The sequence below is a fragment of the Plasmodium inui genome (genome assembly GCF_000524495.1).
Source record: "Plasmodium inui San Antonio 1 unplaced genomic scaffold supercont1.1, whole genome shotgun sequence".
NCBI lineage: Eukaryota > Apicomplexa > Aconoidasida > Haemosporida > Plasmodiidae > Plasmodium > Plasmodium inui.
In genome coordinates, this window is record NW_008481835.1 from 922,464 (window position 1) to 944,759 (window position 22,296).

Sequence of the window (22,296 nt, forward strand, 5' to 3'; positions counted from 1 at the left end):
TTATGACAAGGATATGGTGGGTAACCTTCGTAGCAAATAATCCCTCATGCAGACATTTGCGTCTTTCCTCCTTCCTTTTAATTTGTATGCCCAGCATTAATTGACGCGAAAAATGAAAAATGTGTCCGCCTTCATTTTATGGTTGTTCTTATACGCATGGAAAAAGAATTGGGAGGGGATAATAAATTTACAAACATTTGCCCATTTGCATATATAAGAATACGGGAAGATAAACAAAAGTGCCCTTTTAGGACCTTTTCCTTAATTTTTCACATTTTTCCAATTCTCGCAAACTCTCGTTCGCCTTCACAGTAAAGAAGGGGTTTTTTCCATTGGGGGCCTTCGTATTTTATTATTTTTTTTTACATTTCACCTTCAGGAATTACGAACTGGCGTGCCGGCAATGAAATTAGTAACATAGAGGGTTATACCCATTGTACTGATAAGTATGCATACCATGCCTGTAAGCGTACGCATATAAGTCATTATGTATTCATAATGTACATCCCTGCAAAGCCACAACATGTCACTTTGGGCAAAAATACGACGGTAAACAACGGAGGATGGAGGCAATTTTTTTAACTGTAATTTTTTCCGGCTTCTGGGAACTTCCCTGTTATATACACAATTGTGCCCTAAGTGTTATGTATTATGACGCGTGTCCATTCATGAAGATATTCTGACGCACGCTAAAAAAGTTCACTCACTTTTTTTACATTAACGTGTACCTATGAAGCTATTCCCAATTTTTTTCTCCTCTGCGCGCTTGACATACTCCGCCCTCTGTACCTTGCCGCATGACAATGGCTGCCCCATGCCGTATTTTGCGATATGTTGAATTTTTGCCCCTACGCCCAGTTTACCCCCTGCACCCCCTTCGTTGCTACACGTTGCCTATGTGAGGGTCATGCATTCCTTCGCAATGTCATTTCATTTCCCATATTTTTGTACGTTCAAGTCGTTTGCGAAATTAGCGTATATAAGTAGCATATTATGTATGTACGTGTACACGCATTTGCAATTGCCACAGTTGTATCAACGTGAATCATTTGATTTTCCCCATTTATTCCTTTTTTTTTCTTTTTTTTTAAATTAACGTGGGCAGTTGAACTTTTGGTACGCCTCCACAAAGGCTACTTTGAATTGCGTCATTTGCGTAAGTTACATTGTATATATTTACGTGCGTATCTACGTATGTATATTTATATATAAACATATACATATATATGCGTTTATGTATGCCCGTATGTGTTATGTCTGTATTACTTGCGTGAACGTACTGGTAGGCAGGTAGGAAGGAATGCAGAACGTGAGAGGAAAGGGAAATGCAAAAATATGACTCCTCCTTTTCCTTCGCGTACAGATTTACATTTGTGTCCCCATTTTAAATGAATGAAATAATTATACGAAACAGGAAGAAGTAAAATCGGGGGGAAGTGGCACGCCTGAATTTTAACGTGCATTTGATTCACTTGCGTGTACACATTCCCATGTGTACGTTCGTGAGCATCGTTTATAATACGCATGTTTGTACTCCGTGTACGCGCGCGCTTGTGTAATTTTACGCATTTGCCGCAAAACGCGCACTGCACGACCAGACGCTCGACGCCTGAGCAACCTGTGCCTTCTTACACATATGCTGTGCATACATGTGTGAAGCGTGCGCACATGGGATAATTTGCGCTCCACTGCCTTTCATTTGCTGCATTGTCGCTAAGGTATATTTGAGACCGATTTGATTCGCCCCTGAGTTTTTTTTTCCATGCATTTATCAATGTATCAGCATATGCGCCAACTTACGTAGCTGCCTGCGGCGTCTTTTACCTAACTGCATAGCGGCTTTTTTGCGTAACTGCCTTGCCGCTTCTCTGCTTAACTATCATTTTTGCGTTCATCGCAGGGTTTGACCCCGTCCCCACTCCCCTTACTCGCCCCTCCAATTTGACCTCATTTCAGTTATAGTTTCCTTTCTTTTTTTTTCCTAGTTAAATGCGCTTTACACATTCGAAATTGCGTACCTTGGTGCATATTTTTAAGCAAACAGATATACGTGCCCATGTGCACATGTACCTACCTACCCCTTCTTGTGCTTATACTTATAAGCACATGTGCGTGTATTCGTTAAGTATATCCACAGTGAAGCAATAGGTTTGCAAGCCCCCTTTCCTTTTTTTTTCCCTCTCCCCCTCGGAAAATGAGCTCTTTGTAAAATGTCCTAAAAATGGATAACCCAAATTTCAGCAACCCCTCTTCTGTAAACATGTCATTCTTTTTAAATGGAAATAAAAACATGAGCAATGTGAACATGATTAGCAACGAGAATAGTAACAGCAATAACTGCAGCAATAGCTTTATACATGATGGGCAGGGGCAAAACAATGATGCCTTTAATCAGGTAAACAAAAATGATGAATCCATTGACATACTAGTCAACCAAATGGAAAACTCATTTTCCATAAGCACAGACATTATAAAGAATGTCAGTAATCTCCTTGAGAGCACAAAGGTGGAGGAAAAAATAAAAGGAATTCGATTGGTATATGCCTCATTACATTACAAGTATAAAAATAATTCAGACTACAAGAAGAATTTGTTGAACAGGGGTTGTGTGATGTTAAATACGCAGGAGAAAAATGACGTAGACAATGTCGATTCGGAGGGGACTGCTAATAATGCCAATTCACAGCAGAATGGTTACGGTAATTTTATGGCCATCAATTATAATGGCGACACGGCTGGGATGTTTTCCACCAAAAATGACCCAAGTAATGGGATAAACGGGAACGGTGGCATCGCCGCTAATTGCAGCCCTGGCGCTGTTGGAAGTAGCAGCCCCAGTGGTAATGTGCAGACACAAGCCCAAGCCCAGCACAGTAATGACCTGCTAAACAGCTACCCAGGGAATGACCAAATCAATTTAAAGGTCCTAAACTCAATGATCTTTGCCAACTATAAAAGTATAAACAACGTAGATGAGTACTTCGATCTGCTGGACAAATGCCTAACGAGGGAAAATGTTATAGATATAAATCTGAGTGACATATTTGAAATGAACATTATTAATATCATAAAAGCTTTGCTGTACAATTATATATTCCATAATGATGAAATTATCGTGGAGGCATTAACCCTACTGATTATCATTTTTGGATGCTGCCGATCAGGCGAGAAAATCAAACAAGATGTGGTAGATGAACTGTACACATGTTCTGTGTACATGCTAAAAAATATATGTCAAAAATCGTGTGAAAAGGTCTTCACGCCATTAATTGTGCAGTTAATCATATCCCTGCTGAGGACCATACTGATATACGACATAACAAAGTTGAAAAATGACCTAATAGACAATAAGGGCATTGTAGAAGTTTTACTAAAAGCAGTAGAAAATATTCCTAATCTGAATGGAGTGCGTGTTTGCTACACCCTAGTTGTGTATGGGTTAAAAATGTTCTATGTGTCCACATGCCAAATATATGAAAAGTCCTTTTTAAGGGAACTTGAAATTATCACCAATTATTTATCCACTTGTATCAAAATGAATGACGAAAGAGTGTTGTTCCTGACGAGCTCTACCTGTATTACCATTTGTGAAAACCAGATAGGTATAGACGTTTTACTCAAGACGGATATACTGCACAACGCGGTAATATTGTGTGAGTCGGCTAACCCGGATCTCGCCTTTGAAGCCTTGTCCATCATCTCCAAAATAGCCTACGCAGCTAACCACCAGCAGATCTGTATCCTTATCTCATGCAATGTCATTAAAGCGTTGAAAAAGATACTAAATAATATGAAAATCAAACCTGGGGCACGTGCACGCGCATGCAACGCGTTAGGGAACATAGGATGCGAAACAGCATCGGAGGTGGAGTTGTTAATCAAAAATGACGTCTTCCCATTACTGGTAGATATCTTCCAAACGGATAATGACTTTAACACGAAAATTGAAGCGGCGTATGCTGTTTGCGCGTGCTTGTCCAAAGCCAACCAAAAACAGGTTGGGTATATTATTTCCTGTACTGCCACGACCAACCGGTTGGGACAAAACATTTGCATGCAACTGATTGCAGATATGTTAGAATTAGTTAGTGAGTCAGATCCTATGAATAATGGAAGTGTCAAATTGTGTAAGAGCATTTTGAGAGGACTTGAAAATATCTTAGATAAGGGCGATGATGAAACACGCGATTTGTCCCTATGGGAGAATCCATATGTTTTTATGTTTAAGGAAGTGCAGGGCGACATTAAGCTCTTCCAGATGCAGTTCTTTCCCGAGTATTACGTCGTCAACAAGACGTACGACATACTCGCCAAGTACTTCTCCTTGACCTCCACTTGGAACAATAGAAAATGATGCAAAACAGCTTTTTTTGTGTTATTTCATGATTTTACATCCAAACACACTGTGTGTTGTGCGCCCTGTCCGCGATGTGCATCCGTTCTCCATTTCGCAGCGTTTTGCATCCGCTTCCCATTTCGCTGCGTTGTGTTGCACCTCCATCGGATGAGTTGCATTCCGTTGCGCTTCGTTTATGTTTTTTTTTTTTTTTTTCCATGCCCTGTTCCCCCTCGAACGCCACGTTATTTACTTCGCTGCCTGCGTATGTTAGACTTACTGCACAGAAACGTACACATCAGTGATGAATAATATGTCACGCCATAATGTCCAAGAAGAGGCACATGTAGGGAGGGTTGACTTGGCTTGGGGTCAAACGGAGTGTCACGTGGGAGTTATCACTGCAGGAAGGTATTCAGGCTGCAATGCAGATTGGCATGGAATATGGTAATAGTTATCCGCCCATAGAAGGAAACATTACGAGCACCAAATTTGATCAAACGAGGGACACCCTTACGGATATGTATGTGTAATTCACAGCGACGTCTTCGCATTTTGCAGGCATACATTAGTTTCCCCTTGCATAAATAGGGTCACCTTTTTTTTTTTTTGTTTACAAAGTGGGCGATCAGACATAGTGCTGACACCTTTATGTTAAAGAGAAATTGGAACAGAGTCTTCTGATGTATGTGCGCACAAAAGGGGTGTTACACAAATTGGGAGAAATGTAAATCTGCTGGAGTGAAGTTGTGTAATGCCTCCTTGGGTACAGTCCTTCTAAGTGCCCCATCACATGCGGGTTCAGTATTTCGGTTAGGGTAGATCCCGTGAAGGGAATCCTGCACAGCCGAGTAGCTTTTCTCAAAAAAATGGTTCTGCCCCGTGCCTCGATGTACATGCCAGATAGAAGAGCGAGGTGGCTAGCAAATTACTGTGTTCCCTTTGACACTACCTCACGTTATGATACGTTCGCTCTATTTTACTTTTCGGGGACGTTCCGCATAGGGGGCCCTTGTCGTGCGTTACGCCTCACGTGGTTTTCCTTTCTTTCCTATATATACACCGCGTCAGTGGTACACCCTTTTCGCCCCTTCGCGCTCTTGCGGATTTTGCGACACTGATCTTTAACCGGCACATCATCACCAAGGGCATCACCTGCAAGGGTGTTACGCATACGCGTCGATGTACACCTTAGCATGTACCATACATGGATAAAGATGTATGACAATACACATGCAATACCTACTTGCAATAAAGCTCAATCCCTTTAACCCCCCTGTGTGAAGGCACAATTTTTTTCTCTATAAATGAGAAGGCAGAACCTTTCGTGTGACTAGGCACAAAAAAGAAAAAAAAAACATGCGAGATGCCCCTATTTACCGATGCAATAACCAGATTTGCCAAAGGCCGATCAAACGGAAGAGCTGAAAATTCGAGGGGACCACCACATGGGGCAATGGCCCTGCTTTTTTCACCCACGTGAGCGACCACATGTATATGTCAAATTAGGGAAAGAAAAAATACATACCTAGAGAACTACATAGATTGGATGACAAAACGGAGGGGAAAAAAGCAAAAGAAATAGAAAAAAACAAAAAAAAACGGAAAAAACAGAAAAAAAGTTACACATTCGCAGGATGTTGAGCCAAAGAAGGGGGAAAGCAAACTCACGCCAAGTAGAGCGAAGCATAGTGAAATATAACGACCAAGGTGTCCGTTCAAGAGGCTGAAGAACATCTCGCCACGCTGCACACTCCTGTGGAAACACTTCTACACAGGACAACATGCCAAAAAATTTAAACCTATTCGGGAAATATTTAAGAAGGCTTGGGAAAAGTCACAAGAAGGGCTTCAAAAAGAAGCAGGTAATTCACCCAGTGCCGGTGAAGGCCTATGGGAGAGTCCCATCAGCAGCGTCACAGACAGGTCTGTACCACGATGAGGATTATAACTACTACACAAAGGTATCCTACTCGTTAAAGAAGACCAGAATTAAGTTAAAGCCAAACGTTTTTAAAAAACACATAGTTAGTAATATATTAAACACGATAATCCCAAATGTTAAAGTTACAACCAGTGCACTACATGCTATGGATGACGCGGGCGGATTTGATAACTATATTTTAAGAACACCTCCAGAGGAACTTCGATCAAACTTTGGAGAAAAATTAAAAAGTGTTATGTATTTTTATATGTCCCATCCTAATGTTCGATCTTTTTCTCTTCCCTGGAAAATTTTTATGAGCAAATTTCAACAAAGTGATTTTTACTACGCTATTTATCAGCACCTGCGAAAGAAAAGACTCCACGAACTTTATAAGGAGAAACAATCTGCTCAATTTTCTCCGTACTACTTGCCGAATGAAAAATATTTGCACCCGCAGAGACAGCAATTTTCTATTAACACAGAAGTTAGCAGTCTCAATTTGTGGTATAATAAAAATAAATTATTGAGGAAGGCCTTTGTGGATAAGTTGAAGCAGGCCAAATCTTTTGACAAGGCCTACACGGATCACCACTTTCTGGACAGCTACAGAACTGGCAGAGGCCGTGGCGGAGGAGGGAAGCACGGACGATCACCGAGGATGCGCTCCAAGACGTATAAGTACTATGAGATTAGACCGTACTAACCCAAAGGGGGTAAATATCGCACATTCGTAAGTACAGAAGTATGTTCTTGCGCATATGTATCTATACACCGAATTTTTTTTTTTTTTTTTTGAACCCCCTGCAAATGCATATCCCTACGGGGACGAGGTATTCCCAACCAACCGCAAAAGGGATAGACACCTCCATGCAGCATAAAGGGCAGATACTCTCCATTCGGGTTGGCATACCACTCTGGTTGGTCATTACGTAGAATTTCTTTCCTTTTTTTTTTTTTTTTGCTTCATTTTTCTTTTTTTCCCCTCCGCAAGGTGCGCCCGTTTCGGCGGAATGGCTCACGGAGTGGAGATTGCAACAGTTTGAAAAATGTCGAGTAGCCCATTGGGGAGCAGTTACTTGGTGTGATATATAAACGATGTAAAAAAAAAAAAAAAAAAAGTAAATGGAGAGTGATGCGCAATGCGATCTACCAACCGCCACGGACCAACACATAGCTGTCAAAAATTCATCAAATCGTCGGCGTACGAAATGGGGGTGGACAATTCACTTTTATTTTTCTTGCGAACTTTCATCGGAGATATTCCTGGTATCATGTCCGAATAGGAATCATCATCGTTTTCCTGTAGATAATTCAGCTTGTCCTTCTTCTCAGATATTATGGACATATCATCATTGTCCTTATCACTGACATTATTTAGGGAGCTGTTGAGGGACCGGTCACCCGAATGTTTTGGAGTTCCATTTGGAGATCCATTTGGAGACTTGTCCGCGCGGTCATTATTCATGGTAGAGCCTAAGCCATCGTTGCTTATTAGATTGATCTTGGTAAAGTTTTTGGTCCTTATCGGTTTGGGGCTAGAATTGATTTCGTACACGTATTGCTCATCATTACGCGGGGCTCCCCTGTTGCCGTGGTTGGCGTTGCCGAGGTTGGCCTCCCCGATCAAGCACACGTTGTCCTCATCTTCATTTTGGCTGATAAAGTTGCTGAGCGTTGAGTTGGACGGCGTCTTCTCATAATTCGAGTCGTCCGCCTTATCACGCCGCGGTGTAGTGCTCTCCAGGTTTGGTGCACTTCCTCCTTCTTTATTCCTACGCTTCGCAACTTCCTCTCGAGAATCATCCCCTCCATCCGCTAGTTCCTCCTTAATTTTAGAAGGGTGCCTATTTTGATCTGTTTCTTCATTTACATCATTCTGGCGAATCTTTGCCGCGCCTTTTGACACAACCACGATGGATGTATCTGTATCCGAATCGGAGTCGCTGTGACTTCCGTCCGAATTGTTCCCATTTTGAGTCACCTTCTTATTAACGTGAAGGTTGACCTCCTGAGAGCTCCTCCTCGTCTTTATAGAGGGTGCATCAGATCGCCTACTGATCCGTTTGGCAATATTTTTGCTTATATTCATATGGATACTTTCGTTAAGATTCATGTAGGAGTTTTCATAATTGGAGTCCCTAAATTCTTCATTGAGTTTTCTTTTCTTGCAGATTATCAGAAACAGATGTTCAAATATGCTGCTTTCAAATTTTATCTGTGTATTGTTAGCTGCGTTGTATGATTCTATGAGGGTCAGAATCTGCTTTTTCAGGTACCCAATTTGATAATCGGAAAGAGTTAACTTCTGAGCATAGGGAAAAATATATTTTAGAAATGAATTTTGATTTTTCAGGTTCAGGGCACAATTTACACAAGAGTGGATAAACTTACAGAGGGGAAGTTTCTGCCTCTCTACAATTTTAACGCCCAAGCGGCTAGCTATAGAGGTACTAAACAGCAAGAGGTCTTTTTCTTCCAGTGCGTTGTTGATATATGCTGTATACAGCCCAATCAATGCGCATAGTAAGACTTCATAAAAAATATCAATACTGTACTTTTTTAATTTGTTGTGAAAACTTAACGCGATGGAGGACAGTCCTCGATTCTTTACATTCAAATGGATTAATAGAAGGACTCCGAGGCAGCTATTAAATATATTTATATTGTTGCAATGTAAAATAAACTGAGCTATTATTAGCGTCATGTGAGTATACTGCATTTCTAAAATTTTATCATCCGTGCTGAGTTGGTCCTTGTTGTATATTTTGCACATGTCGGCAATGTAGGTGTATGTGTTTATGGGGAAAAATACACCTATGTCGATTGACAAGAAGGAGTTCACAAAATTGTAATTGTCGTTGTTTATATTTTCCACATTTTTGAATAAGTCCGTTACGAAATTGAACAGCACGTTATCTTCCTTGTACACATACCTCGCCACGCTTTTGTATTTGTTGATTTGTTCGTCTGCATCATGGTAGACTTGCACCAGTTCGTCCATCTTCTCCACGTGTCTGCCGCTATCTCTTGTGTGGTTAGCTGAACCCTCCGTCTTGCCGCTTCCGTCCAAAGTTAGCAACTGCTGCAGATTGGTTACACCACTGTGGTCCATCTGGCCTTCTTCCCCACAACACGCGTTTATAAAGAGCTCCAACGTTTTGTACTTTCTCATATCCTCCACAGAGTAGAGGAGCACATTTTCCAGCTGCGCGACGTTCATCAGATTTAAGAAGGCTCCATATTTCAGGATCGTGTTGTTGGATGCCTTGATGAGGCACACCAACACGTCATTCAAGTCGTCTCTCAGGGTTAGCAAATTGTTGTATATATAATTCAGTTCCACGAATACGTTTTTTAAAATATTTTTTTTTTTCTCACTAAGGGTAAGCAACTTTCTTAAATCGTCCATATTGATGCTGCTGCTAGGGGTATCATTTTTGTTTTCCCCTTTGGATTCTTTTTCTTCCACATTTATATCTTTTTCATTGGCCACGCTTGTCCTATTTGGGTTATTCTTTTTGCTCATTTCCTTTTTTACGTTTCTATTTCCCCCTACGTTAGCTACAACCCCGGAGTCGTTGTTCAAGAAGAAGTTACTATATAGGTAGTTGAAAAAGTATCTCTTCCTGCATAGGTAGTATATGTAATTTTCATATATGACGTATATGAGGTCTATGCAGAGTAGGAGCAGCCTGGATGAGGGTGTTTTCGGGGTACTATCCTCCTCTTCATAGTAGTACGCAGAATTGATTTTTGCCTTTATTATGTAAAAGCACAGCTGAATGACTACATTTGCATGCATGCAGGCATCTGAGCTGTAGTATAAATTGTAAAAATTTTGTCCCTGGTGGTTTGAAAAATGTCCGTCCTTATCAAATGCCGCTTTATTATTTATCCTCTGATTGTTGAGAGTGCCACTTCGGCTCATATAGTTGTCGTACACGTTTTTTTTCGCGTTCGATTTGTTATTTTTTCCTTTTTTTCGATTGCCCTGTTTGTTCCTCCTTCGGTTGGCGGCTCGAGTGGTGTGCTCCTCATCTCGTTGGTCGAGCTGGTCACTGTGCGGTTCGTTGTCTTCCTCCTGGCTGCCCCCTTCCTCCTCATTGTCGTCATCGCGATTGTCATAGCGGTCGTCACCACTGTCGTAGTCCTCATCAAAATGCTCAATGCCGAACTGCAGAAGGTGGTCATCCAAAATTTCGTTCACGAAAATATTCTCCTTAAAGTACGCCTGACATTTTTCATTTACAATAAATTGAAAGTAGTCCTTCTCGATAACCTTCTTAATGCTCTTATTAATCTTCTTGATGTCATTTTTTTTTTCCACGTAACTGGACAAATCATTGTTTATGTAGCTGAAGCAGAGAGTATACATATGAATCAAATTTGTAAGATTGGAGACTAAGTCGTTTTCTATGGAATCCACAACATTCCTGTCTTTGTGCATTAAATTTTCATTAATGATAACAACTTTCTTACGTTCATTCTGTATGTATTCCTCCTCTTCCTCTTCGCACTCAATTTCCGCGTTGTAGTTCTTTCGGTAGTATAAAAAGGCATCTAGGAAGTTGCTAAAGTGTGTGTAGTAAAGGTCAAAGAATATATCGGTGGATAACTTCTGGCTGCCACTTCCCCCGCTGGTAGGATCCTTCCCCTTAAGGAAATCATTCAAGGACAGAAAGAGGGAAATCATATTCATGGTAAACTTGGCAGAGTAATATGGCAGCTTCAAATTTTTTATTAAGTAGTAGAGATACTCGTAGGTCTCCTTTAAATGTACAAAAATGTTGTTAAAGAAAAAATTGATGTTGCTGTCAATGTCGTTTTTAAAATATTCCATTATGGTTGATGTGAAATTGTAGATATTATTCTTTTCTCCATTTCTGTATATGTGTTTGCACTCTTGTATTGCCACCTTCAAAATTTTAAAAACTAACAACAAATGTTCCTGATTCGTTTGGTGCAGTTTTATCAGCAACTTACTGTGCTTGATTATTCCGAATGTGTAGATGATCATCTTTTTAATTTTTCTCGTATCACTATTCAGCTTCGCGTTGTGCATGCTGTTCCTATCTACTGCGTTCGCGCCGCTAACTTGAGGGAGCGTCTTCCTATTTTTCTTCTTTTCCATTTCGTTTATATCGTTTTGGAAATTTCTGTACGCCGATTCGCAGATGTACAGTAGGCACTTCCTGAGGTCTCGCTCCGCGCTGGCTTTTCCTCCCTCCACCTCGAGTTCGTTTCCCTCACCGTTGCTACGTTCGCTTCCACGTTCATTTCCACGTTCATTTCCACGTTCATTTCCATGTTCGCTTCCACTTTCATTTCCATGTTCGCTTCCACTTTCACTTCCACTTCCACCCTTTCTTTTCGGCCTCTCCTTAGCCTTGTTGCTCTCCTTTTTGGCTCCCTTTCCATTCTTCTTCCCCCTCTCCGCGCCGCCCTCCGCCACGTTGCAGTCCCCACTGCCACTTCCTTCCAGCTCGTTCTTATCCCTAACCGTTTCCGCAGCTCTCTCCCAGTGTGTCTCCTGAGCAATGTCATCCTTGCAAAGCAATTCAATCATTACATCGATGCAATTCACCGCATCTAGCATTTCTCTAATCCCGCTAACAAATCTGTCAATCACTGTGTACAGTTTCATGTTCTCATTGTAGTTGGCCAGGTAATCAAAATAATGGACGAAATTTTTAACAGTCGGGATGTTTCTGTTCAGGTATTTTGTCAAAAAAATGAGATTAAACTTTACAATTTCACAGTTGGCGTCATTTTGTTCTACGTCAAAATAGTTGTTCCTCTTCCGATCGCATATTTTTATTTTGTTTTTTATTTGTGACTCGTAAATAAGACACGTGATCATCTTCGATATTTTACTATTATTGTTAAACCATATTAAGTTGCTAACAATTTTCTTTTCCTTCTTTGAGAGAATATTAACCATGTCGCTTGTTGTGGGATTTTTTTTCTTTCTCTGTTTGTCAGCCTGCACTATGGATAGCTCATTATTTGCAAGGACCTCCACATCGGAAGAGGTGTCCTTTTCTTCGTACTCGGGGCTTTCATATTGGGAAGAGACATCGGAAGTTGTCTCCTTTCTCTTGTTAGTAAGCGCGATGGGGCTATTCTTGGCGCTTCTTTTAAACGCTATAAAATCGGCCTTGCTAATTTTCATTTTGCTCATCTGGAGAATCAACTCAAATGTCTTCACTCGAACATTGTAATCATCATCGAAAATAAAATTCAGCAATTTTTTCTTACACATGTAGAGCAGCTCCACAATTTTGAAATTCCCATTCGTGTTGTACAAAGTGCAGAGATATATTAAAATATCCAGTGCGTATGTCTTAACCTTGCTATCTTTATCGTACAAAATCCAAATGAGAAGTTTGGTGTACTTCCTGTTGGTAAAGTAGCTGCTTAGCACCTGTACGTAGTGGAGGAAAAACTCCAGAGCTATTGCCCTTATATCCGCAAACACGTCTTTTATCTTGTTCCGGTATATTATGTTATATGTGCATAGAAGGAAGTTATTCAAGATGGTCAAATTTTTTCTGTCCTCGTTTATGTTATCGATGAGTTGGCTGATGATTAAATTTCTTTCCACGATGGTTCGGATTTGTTCGTTGTCCCTCATTTTGGCGTACTGTATGAGTTCTTCAATGTCAGCGTCGTCCCATCGGTCATTCCCCGTCTTCGAGGTGTGGGCACTGTTTCTACTGCTCCTGCCCATAGCGCTGCCCCTCCGCTGACCGTTCCCTTTGTGGGTATTTTCCCTCTCCCGGGCGTACTCCGCGAGTAGCTGCTTCCCCGCCTGCTTCTCATGATTGTTAATATAGTTTATTTTTTTGCACAGTCCTAGTAATATGGAGTGACTAGCTAAAGAAGCAGTAAATCGTATCTTCCGGTACTTGCTTATGCTGAGGGAGAATATCCATATGCACACGTACAACACCTCGTGGATGTAATTCTCATCAAAATGGTAAGCAAAATCGGAGAAGAAACTGGTAAAGCACTTATATGATTTATTATTCTCATTTTTCTTTTTTATCAAAACGTCATTGTCGAGATCGGGGGATAAATACTGTTCCAATTTTTTACACTTAAATGTGCATATCTTTTCAAAGTTGGTTTCGTCTTTTATGATTTCATCTATGTTGATAATTTTGCTACCTGATTGCGCTGTTGATGGCGTGATAATTTCGGTTATCGACGTGGGAGCCGCTCTGGCCCTGTTCGAAGCAGTCGACGGAAGGTCAATTTTGTTATTTGCGATTTCTTCGTAGAGGTATACTTGCTTGTCTATATAATCAATTATGTCAATCGTCCACGTGAGCGTTTCATTGCCTGAGCATTCAGCCAGGAAATTTAAAAAAAAAGTGGACACCTTAACCATTTCGTTATTTTCCCGATGAAACAAGTAGTAATAAATTTGTTCTATAATCTCGTGTAGATTTCTGGGGCCCTTTTTAATTTTTTCGTACATATTAAAGTCATCAAAATTTTTATGAGCATTTGCGTTTATGTTGTTTAGCCCACGTCGTTCCTTGTCGTTCTGTTTGTTACTATTATTGCTGTTATTATTAATGTTATCATTACTATTATCATTACTACCATTGTTGTTGTTATTTTTTAATTTTTTCGCAGGTCTCGTCTTTTCAGTGGTGTACTCATAATCGCTTTCGCTTGAATCTTCACTGTTACTGGATTCCACGTAAATGCTTTTCCTCTTCTGCGGTTTCATGTCTAACGCGCTGCTAACCTTGCTTATGGTGGATATTCTTTTATTTTTGTCAAATTTGCTGTTCTTTTTAAAAATATCAAAATCGTCGTCGTCCACATCTTCCTGTAGTCTTTCTATGTAGCTTTTACCCTTTGGCTTCTTCTGCTTGTTGTTTTTGTTCACATTGTTTGAGTTTTCATCTGAAGAATTGTTGCCTTTCTCGTTGGCGTATTCTTCGTGCGGAACCATACTCTGTTCGATACTTCCCCGTTTGTTTTGCTTGCTGGGCTTGCCTTTCCTGGCGGACTTGCTTCTTTTCCTTTTGGCTCCCATTGATGATGATTCGTCACTGTCGCGGCTGTTACGGATGCTCTTGCGTGTGTTTTGTTCGTCCCTACTTTTGCGAGTATTCTTCCCTTTCTTTCTTTTACCGCCCGTGGAATCTTCACTTATATGATCTTGCTGATCCTCACTGTCTTCTTCCTCCTCTTCGGAGCTCCCCTGCTTCTCATTCTCACTTACTCTGTAGTCACTGTCCTCAGTGGTGTTGTCATCATCGGTGCTTGCTACTCCCCCGCTAGCACGTTTCACATCCTTCTTCGTTCCCCTGTCCCTAACTTTATCACCTGAATTGTCATCCTCGTCGTCCGTCTTTTCAGCCAGGGCGTAGCTCACACTTTTGCCCAGTTCAACATTTTGGCTTAGTCTGGATGACCTCCTCAGGGCCATCTTTCCGTCCATAATGAAGTTACCTGTGGAGGCGTCTATACGTTCGCGTAGGTGTATGCACACACGTATATAGGTACATGCATGCGCGCATGTATGAATGTGTTTGCCTTTTTTGGGGGAAAATGCTTAACGAGAGGCCTCATTGACGGTGCCCTTTCACACCCCTTGGTGACATTTAACAACTGAGCATTTGGGTTCCTTTCTCGGAGCCTCAACACCCACTTCCCGATGTGCTTCTACTAGCGAATTGGACCCCCCTAATGGCAGTCAGTCTGTCAATCATTCGTTGCTTATCTTATCGCTGCCTTTTTATAGCCCTTTTTTGGAACTCCTACTTATAGTAAATGATACCGCGCGGTGGAAAAAAAAAAAACAAAAAAAGAAAAATATAAAAAAATAAAATAATAAGAGGAGCTGAGCGAGTAATAAAGTATGCCTATGCTGTGCAAAATGAAAACGAGAAATTATTTCTTGCGTTCGTTTCTCTTTAAAAAAAAAAAAAAGCAGCATGGAATAGGTAAAATCCTCCCTTTGAATTTTATGAGCACAAAAAAATGGTGTAAAAGGGTAGTGTGAAATTTCACGAGCTGGCATATAAAATTTGACTGCGCTGTGAAAAGAGGTTGCAAACATGTGCTCATGATGATTACCGTTTAAGTGTGTTAAAGCGTGATGGGTTTCTTTTTTTTCCCACACTGTTATTAGTGCATCATTATCTATCGTGTAATGTTCAATTCAAATAGTAGAACTAGTCATCGAACTGATTAACATTTAAAATGGCAGCACACAGTTGAGCGCGGTGAGCTTTTTTTCAAAAGGGGAAAAAGAATCAACTGAAATGTGAAAGTTTATAAGCACAATATGACATAAACTGCACATTTCTGTTGTCCCAAGGGTAGTTTCGTACATTTGTCATGCGCATTATTTTATTTTTTAATTTTTTCTTTTCCTTTTCCGTGGATCGCGACATTTATGAACAAAAAAGGTAGAACAATTTTTCACTTAACGAAGCAGTTTAGATCCGAATGGATAACATGCACATCTATATATGTGCTCATTTTTTTTTTCACTCTGGGCAAATATTGTGATACGCAACGCACTCTATCATATCACACTGCTGTTTAATGTGTACATACATTGTTCACTGTAAAGGTTTATCTATTTATTTATTTTATTTTATTTTTAATTCGTGCGCATTGGCATGTTCAAGGTCCTCCAAGGACAAGGTTCCCCGGCACAGTTCGGATTTCCGAAGGGACCCCGTTTTACAAAAAGAACCCTCCGTATGCTGCACTCCAAGAGGGCTAATTGCGGATAAGGCATTTCAGACAAAGGAGCATTTGCCCTAATTTTGGGAGCACGTCAAAGGAGGGTTTCAGATTTGAAGCGTGCTTAACTCGTGGGTGAAACACCCTCGTTCGAAGAGTGCATACATGCTTCAGTGTATATATGAACTGAGGGCACATACAGGGGTGCATACCAGAGTGAACGCTAGGGTTCATGCTGGAAAGAACACTGGAGTGTATATTGGAGCACCTCCTCAGGGCTGACCCTACACCGTAAAAACGAAAAAAAAGACATTAGGGAAAAAAAAAAAAAAATTTAACGTGTATGCTCAAGATGATTCACTTTTTCTCGTCTATTCAAAAAAAAAAATTATTTTTTCATGCATGTAATAATGTACCATTTTAAAAGAGGCATTTCCCCCCTCCCCGCCGTGTTAATTTACTTAAAAATCTTTTAACGTTAGTATGGTGAGAAACCACCGGGAGGGTTCATATATTTCGTAGCAGCGTTATGGTCACCCTTTCCTCACGGCCTTAACATTTCGCCGTTGTGGAAAAAAAAAAAAAATAAAAAAAAAGAAGAAAGAAAATGCAAAAGGGAAGACTCGAAGAGGCGCTCTTCGGTCCTTCACATTTGTTTTTGTTTTGACACACGTTTGTATAAACATGTGAACACGCAAGTGTGTAAATCTGCAAAAGTGCAAATGTTCGAAAGTGTAAATATGCAAAAGTCCTAATGTGCGAAAGTGCAAATGGGCTAAACTGCAAATGTACAAAGGCGTAGATACACGAACATAGACGTCTGCACACACAAGCCCTCATTTGTGTGTCTTTGTTGCTGAAACGGATTTGCCTCCCCATTTGGAACTCCTCTTTTGCATCACAAAATGGACAAAAGAAAACGCAGCGGAACCTCTTCCACATTCAAGGAAATTCAAAGCTTCAACAAATCCTACCTAGACCTGAGCAATTACAGCAAAGATAATTATGACAAGCAAAATTCCATTAACAACACAAATGAGGTCTTCGAGTTCTTTACCAGCATAACCAACAACCAGAAGGACATAAGAAAAAAGTACGATCAGTTATTTTCCCTAATTAAAAAATTTGGGAAGGAAATTAAATACCTGCTAGCCAAAAATGACGAGTACAGCGGTATCCTCATCGACACCAAAGAATGCGTGAAAAGGATAAAGGCCAAACTCAGTGGGGATTCCTTCGAGGAGTTCGAGAATCTAGGTAAAGCGGAAGAGAGGTGACACTCATAAGTGATATTCATAAGCACAATAGATTATGACTAACTAACAGCAGACACTCTGCAAAGAAAGGGTCATACCAAGGCGAGAAGGCGAAGCCCAAACCTATGCAACGTAGTACCATGAAAACCTGCACCTACTGTTCCTCACACCGTAGAAACGATCATACACTCGCTTAAATGAAGCGGTTCTTCATCGAATAGGCATCTTCACTAGGCAGAAAAAAGTTGAACAATTTCTATGTAAGTACCACGTTTGCGAATAGACCTGTGTGTGCAAACATTTTTTTGGGGATACCCCCCCCCCACACACACACACACCCCAAATGGCGGTCCCCTTTTCTCCCCACTTTTTCAGAGGAGGAACTTCTGAAAGACAAAAACAACATCGACGTGATAAGCAAAATAGTGACTTACCTCTGGGAAGAAATAGGATACTACAACAAAAACTCCAGTGAGTGGAATAAAAAAATCGAGGAGTTAAAAAAGTACATCGGAAGCAAAGATGAATTCATAAAACTAGAAAGGAAACTAACCCTAACAAGTGAAGAACTGAAAAAGGAAATGGTCGATAATATGAGTTCCCTCAAAGAACAACAAGAGTTGAAAATAAAAATTAAGGAAGAGAGAAATATGTATAGAAAGGATATCCAAAATGTGCACGAAAAAATTCTCTATGTCATTTTAAAATTTCTCTTACGAGATAAAAGGTGTAAAACTCAGAAATATTTTTTTCTTTTCTGGTTGAATACAACTAGAAAGAGGAAAGAAGCGACGAACCAAATGATATCAAGCCTTGGGAAAAAGCTGCAGTGTCTATTATTCTTTTGCTTCAGAAAGTTAAAGAGCAATTCCTTCGAAGGACATTTAATTGATAAGGTTACGGGCCTGGTCGATTTCCAGCTGCATGGGAACGTTGGCCACGGCAGTTCGCAAAGGCGCGTCCCGAGCAAAGCAGGGCAGGGCTATGATTATAACGGAAATACCAATGACAGCGGCAATCCCTACAGCAGCGACAATCACTACAGCAGTGCTAACCACCAAAACAGCGACAATCACTACAGCAGCGGTAACCAACAAAACAGCGATAATAACTACAACATCGGTAATCACCTAAACAGTCGAAATACCTTGCGCAGCACGCCGCAGGAGAGAAACAAAAGCAGCATGTTCTCCAACCTAGTGAACAGCGACAAAAACCGAGACGGTGATAACATGTCTCCCGTTAGTTATGACCGTCTTAATAGCATATCAAGGAAGCGAAGCGAATCGACGCTTTTTTACAAGAAGGAAAATAGCTCTGCCACGCAAAAAAATGATGTAGAGACAAACTTGTATGACCAGTCTGGGGATTTCTCATCCGGGAAGAGGGGCACCCAACGGTTTGGAAACGATAGCGAGGATTGCGAGGGGGGTGGCGGCAACCATGGCCGCAGCGGCAGTCGGATCGGCAGTCGAATTGGCAGCCGCATCGGCGCGAATGGCTCATACGATAGGAACGCCGCTGATGATAGAAACGCAGCTCACGATAGGAACTCCTCTTACCAGAAGAACAACCTGCGCGAGTCAAGCAACGAGCCACAAGAATATCCCAGCAGGGAGCCGAACCGCCACGCTGAAAAAATGTACGAGAATTTAGCCCGCCAAATGAAGGATAAGGCGGACAGGAAAAGCGTAGAAATGATACAGCAAACAATAAAAAAAATGAATAATAAAATTAATGACATCAGGGACACATTGGACAAGCAAAACAAAATGATGACCAATGACGACATGCACAAAAATGTCCCATATGATAAGTCTTCTCTAAATTATAAAAATCACTCAAATAAAAAACACTCCGATCTGTATTGTAACCTCTCGGTAGCCAACAGTTCGTTAAACCTTCCCTCCGAAAGAACGTTAAGTGAATATTTAATAAATAAAAACAAGTCGAGAAATACAAACACTGATGAGTTGAACAGGGCAAAGGGATTGAGGAAGCAAAGTGAGCAGTTCCAAAAAATGAGTGAATATGCTGATAATCACCAAAAGAAATATGATAACCATACACACAAGAAGAGCTATGAAAATATGGAAAAGTGGAACCTAAATAACGATAAATATTCCCACAGTAATTCGATGGATGTGACAAGTGTTGACGAGAGTTACCTTTACCAGAGGCAGTCCAAAAGCAGCGCTCGCAGTAGTTCCCATCTGAAGAATGATGCCAGCGGTCTCGGCGGTGGTCACGGCAGCAGCATAGGAAGCGGCATCCGAGGGGGCCAATACAGCGCCGAGTGCAGCAGCAAGGGGGAAACCAAGCGTGGCGGCAGGGGGGATTCCAGAGGTAGAGCCAGACGCGAGTCCAGACGAGACTCCAAGCATGACTCCAAGCATGACTCCAAACGTGACCCCAAAAGCGACGGAAGAGAGGCCAAGGACGCGCACAGTACGCACCACGCGACGAGCAACAGACGGGACTTTATCGAAAATAGCAATGCGAGCTCTTCCCCGTCGGATATTAAGCTCATTCTCAGGACCGGAGGGGGCTTTCGAAAACTAAGTGAGCACTGTCAAAAAAATTATGTAGAAAAATTGAACTACCTGAATGATAACAATTTGTTGGGTTACGAAACGAACCTGAACATAAAAATAAAAGGACATCCATTTATACATAATGTTCCCAACGGCCAACAGAAGGAGCACAAAAAGGAAAAAAGACACAGATCGCTTTCTAAGTTTTATAATATGCATTAAAAAGTGAGACCTTTTACAATCACTGGAAATCGCTTCAAAGAATGATACGTGAGGAGAGGCAAATCTATTTTTCCCTCCCCATGTAGGAGGAGAACATTCCATTTCTTTATCGTCCTTCTCATTTGAAAAATATTCCCCTTTTTTTTTTGTGTGTTTTTTTTTTTTTAATAATTCAGTCATTACAGTCTTCATTTCAGAAAACGCCACTCGTGTTTACATCAACTTCAAAGTTTCATCGAAATTTTGTTCATTTTTATATACTCGCTGTTAACCCTGTTTTTATACTTTTTTTTTACTATACTGGAAACGTACGTAATTGTGCGTATCGATATGTAAATCCTCCTCCCTTTCTGCATGGTTAGCTATTTGTCGCTTTCTTTTTTTTCGCTTGAACTGGTCATAAAAAATGGTATATAATAATTCACGCGCTGTAAGAGTGAAAACGAGGGTAACCTCACCGCGGCGTCGGTCACACATAGATATATGTGATGAGTAGTATATATATATATTTGCCTATATGTAGGGTGAGCTCTTTCTGAAAGCGACTGGGAGTGGCGTTTCTTCCCCCGCAGCGCGCGTTGAGTGCCCCTACGTAAAGTTATAAATGCCCACAAACTTAAGCAAACGGCCAACTGCTTAGCAGCGCCAAATGCTAATCAACCGAGCCAGTGAGCGCCACTAACATCACGGTTAAAATAAAGCTTCTGTAGCAGCTTTGGGTAGGCAGAGATGCCTACATAAGTGCTGTACATATAGGAACACATGTTTGTGTATACTTATTCACGTGAGATGTCCCAACCAAATGACCATGCAACATTTTTCCAACCCCTTTCGGGAAGAATGAACAGGAAAAAAAAAGAAAAAACCGACATAGTAAACGTAGCAATTGCAACCCCTCAGTCCAGTTGCCACCTTTGTGAGGAAACTTCCTAAAATGAAAAATGAAAGGAAGCACACGGAAGAAACAAATTTCAAAAATGGCAAAATATATGTAATATATGACGATATTTATGATACACATAGAAAGGAAAAAAGGCGTAGAAATTATTACTGCAAAATTGTGAGATTCCCCGACCCTCGAGTGTTAGTAATCAGGGCGTTAAGTGAAGTGTATAATTTGAAGCACAGAGTGGAGTACCTCCCTCGTAGTTACCACTTCGGCGTATCAAACACACACAGTTATTTCAATGGGGAAAAAAGGGGCGTCTACGAGACGCTGCTTCTTATGCATGCCCTGAATAGCAACAGGGGGGTAGCAAAGAGCGCGAGTGGCAAAGCGGGGGTGAACCTCAGAAACGAAGGAACAAATGACCAGGGCAACAACAACACCACACCATTGACCAAGGTAAGAAGCATCAGAAAACATGAACACCTCTACCTATTTCACATTTTGAACGAAGCCCACCAAGTGTATGAATATTTTTTTTATCTGTATGGCAAATGCTACCAAAAGTACACTCGCCAATTTTTCGTAAACATAAATCTAAACTACAATTTGGTCAGAGGGTTTATAAAATTGCAATACGTGAATGAGTGCATGTCAAGAAAGTACAAAAATGTGTCCCTCGACAGTATGCTGAATAGACTGATAAAACTGCTGCATTTGTTTTCACAGCTTGGGAAGGATTGCGAGCGAATTGAGTGCATCGTCTTGTACGTATATTTCTACACCTTTTTATGTGTGCCCATTTGTTTCTACCCATGGGGTTGCCCCAATTTCGATCGCTTAAGCAGGAAAATACTCAAAGATGGAAACTTTAATATGATCATTAGCCATGTACACGCCAATAAAAAGAGCTTATTTTCCCTCCTCCTAAATATCACAGAAGAAGCAACTAACTATTTCGAAACTTACGATTTTAACCTCGCCATATTGATGAACGAAGTTGCCGGGGGAAGTGACAATTTGCACCTACGCTACGATGAAAGAAATGGTCCGTGTTACCTCTGCCATAATGGCGGCCTGTTCGAAAAGAAGGGAGGGTACATCAACTTAAGTGAATATCGCCTTCTGAAAGGCATAGGCTATAATTCGCTGGGGCAGCTGTACAAGCCGCACTTCTACCACCTGACAGTGTTGAGACGGACGTTTTTGTTTCACAGAAAAATGGAAGTGATTCTGTCTTTTTTACGCCTCCTGGCCCAACGGGTGGTCGACATGGATCGGCACTACAGAAGGTGTGCAAGGGGGGGCCAGTAAAATTGAGCCAACAGAGGTTCACGCGAGGGGGGGCAGTAGCAACATCATCAGCTGCAGCGGGGTTCTGTCTGAACTTGCCACCCACCCCGCACACACACGAATTT

General features: G+C 41.1%; 5 protein-coding genes across 5 annotated transcripts; 4 read left to right on the forward strand and 1 right to left on the reverse strand.

Moving 5' to 3' along the window:
• Positions 1 to 2,221: 2,221 nt before the first annotated feature.
• Positions 2,222 to 4,354, forward strand: C922_00216 (hypothetical protein; the record flags this gene model as incomplete). Its single annotated transcript, XM_008815833.1, has 1 exon — positions 2,222 to 4,354. The coding sequence occupies one exon, from the start codon at positions 2,222 to 2,224 to the stop codon at positions 4,352 to 4,354; it is 2,133 nt and encodes a 710-aa protein (XP_008814055.1).
• Positions 4,355 to 6,120: 1,766 nt separating this feature from the next.
• Positions 6,121 to 6,966, forward strand: C922_00217 (hypothetical protein; the record flags this gene model as incomplete). The annotated part of the gene is made up of 1 exon (XM_008815834.1): positions 6,121 to 6,966. One exon carries the CDS (start codon positions 6,121 to 6,123, stop codon positions 6,964 to 6,966), a length of 846 nt encoding a protein of 281 aa, XP_008814056.1.
• Positions 6,967 to 7,440: 474 nt separating this feature from the next.
• On the reverse strand, positions 7,441 to 14,712 carry C922_00218 (hypothetical protein; the record flags this gene model as incomplete). The annotated part of the gene is made up of 1 exon (XM_008815835.1): positions 7,441 to 14,712. The coding sequence occupies one exon, from the start codon at positions 14,710 to 14,712 to the stop codon at positions 7,441 to 7,443; it is 7,272 nt and encodes a 2,423-aa protein (XP_008814057.1).
• A 2,173-nt stretch (positions 14,713 to 16,885) lies between these two features.
• On the forward strand, positions 16,886 to 19,992 carry C922_00219 (hypothetical protein; the record flags this gene model as incomplete). The annotated part of the gene is made up of 2 exons (XM_008815836.1): positions 16,886 to 17,237; positions 17,612 to 19,992. 2 exons carry the CDS (start codon positions 16,886 to 16,888, stop codon positions 19,990 to 19,992), a joined length of 2,733 nt encoding a protein of 910 aa, XP_008814058.1.
• Positions 19,993 to 20,926: 934 nt separating this feature from the next.
• Positions 20,927 to 22,192, forward strand: C922_00220 (hypothetical protein; the record flags this gene model as incomplete). The annotated part of the gene is made up of 1 exon (XM_008815837.1): positions 20,927 to 22,192. One exon carries the CDS (start codon positions 20,927 to 20,929, stop codon positions 22,190 to 22,192), a length of 1,266 nt encoding a protein of 421 aa, XP_008814059.1.
• Between the last annotated feature and the right edge of the window lie 104 nt (positions 22,193 to 22,296).